Source organism: Mandrillus leucophaeus, unplaced genomic scaffold (genome assembly GCF_000951045.1).
Source record: "Mandrillus leucophaeus isolate KB7577 unplaced genomic scaffold, Mleu.le_1.0 Scaffold435, whole genome shotgun sequence".
Taxonomy (NCBI): domain Eukaryota; kingdom Metazoa; phylum Chordata; class Mammalia; order Primates; family Cercopithecidae; genus Mandrillus; species Mandrillus leucophaeus.
The window spans coordinates 616,977-618,350 of NW_012104643.1; the positions used below are offsets into that span (position 1 = coordinate 616,977).

Consider the following 1,374-nt stretch of genomic DNA (forward strand, 5'->3'; position numbering starts at 1 on the left):
AGTAGTTGGAGTCACCAAGGAGGTGGAGAAAGGTGGAACGTGAGTGGGAAGTGTGGTCTGAGGGTGTGATGGGGTTGGATAGGTAGTGGTGGTCTGGAAGGATGTTGCAGTGATAGGACTTGTGGAAGAGACAGGACTGCTTCCTGTAGGTGGGGAGTGTGTGGTGAAGGATGTGGGTAGCCTGCTGCTGGTGGCCGAGGTGGTGTGGGCCACAGGGGTGCCGGTTCCTGTACTGGTGGGTTTGGGGGTGATGGTGGTAGAAGTTGGGGTGACTTGAGGATGGTGTGTGGAGGAAGTGTGTGAATGTAGGGATGTAGAGGTTTTGGCTGTGCTGAATGAGCTCAGGGCTTGGCTCGTCCCACTGGTGTTTGCTGTCATTGGTGGGGCTGTGTGGGTGGACCCTGTGACCTTGACCGTTGTCGGTGGAGGAATGGTGCCTATTGGCACTGAGTGGATGGAGGAGGAAGTGGACATCTGCGCGTGGGTAGGGGTGATGACAGTGTGAGTAGTTGGAGTCACCAAGGAGGTGGAGAAAGGTGGAATGTGAGTGGGAAGTGTGGTCTGAGGGTGTGATGGTGTTGGATAGGTAGTGGTGGTCTGGAAGGATGTTGCAGTGATAGGACCTGTGGAAGAGACGGGAGTGCTCTCTGTAGGTGGGGAGTGTGTGATGAAGGTTGTGGGTAGCCTGCTGCTGGTAGCCGAGGTGGTGTGGGCCACAGGGGTTCCGGTTCCTGTACTGGTGGGTTTGGGGGTGATGGTGGTAGAAGTTGGTGTGACTTCAGGATGGTGTGTGGAGGAGGTGTGTGAATATAGGGATGTAGAGGTTTTGGTTGTGCTGAATGAACTCGGGGCTTGGCTGGTCCCACTGGTGGTCACCGTCATTGGTGGGGCTGTGTGGGTGGACCCTGTAGCCTTGACCGTTGTTGGTGGAGGAATGGTGCCTGTTGGCGTTGAGTGGATGGAGGTAGAAGTAGACCTCTGTGCATCGGTAGGGGTGATGACTGTGTGAGTAGTTGGAGTCACCAAGGAGGTGGAGAAAGGTGGAACGTGAGTGGGAAGTGTGGTCTGAAGGTGTGATGGGTTTGGATAGGTAGTGGTGATCTTGAAGGATGTTGCAGTCATAGGACTTGTGGAAGAGACGGGAGTGCTCTCTGTAGGTGGGGAGTGTGTGGTGAAGGGTGTGGGTAGCCTGCTGCTGGTGGCCGAGGTGGTGTGGGCCACAGGGGTTCCGGTGCCTGTACTGGTGGGTTTGGGGGTGATGGTGGTAGAAGTTGGGGTAACTTCAGGATGGTGTGTGGAAGAAGTTTGTGAATGTAGAGATGTAGAGGTTTTGGCTGTGCTGAATGAGTTCGGGGCTTGGCTGGTCCCACTGGT

At 55.5% G+C, this 1,374-nt stretch overlaps 1 protein-coding gene across 1 annotated transcript in view; it reads right to left on the reverse strand.

Annotated features, from left to right (window-relative positions):
* The window catches only part of MUC6 (mucin 6, oligomeric mucus/gel-forming), a 52,591-nt gene that overhangs the window by 11,046 nt on the left and 40,171 nt on the right, over positions 1-1,374 (reverse strand). Inside the window, exon 34 of the mRNA XM_011993864.1 lies at positions 222-623. Coding sequence (XP_011849254.1) covers positions 222-623 — 402 coding nt within the window. The remainder of the gene's footprint in view (positions 1-221; positions 624-1,374) is intronic.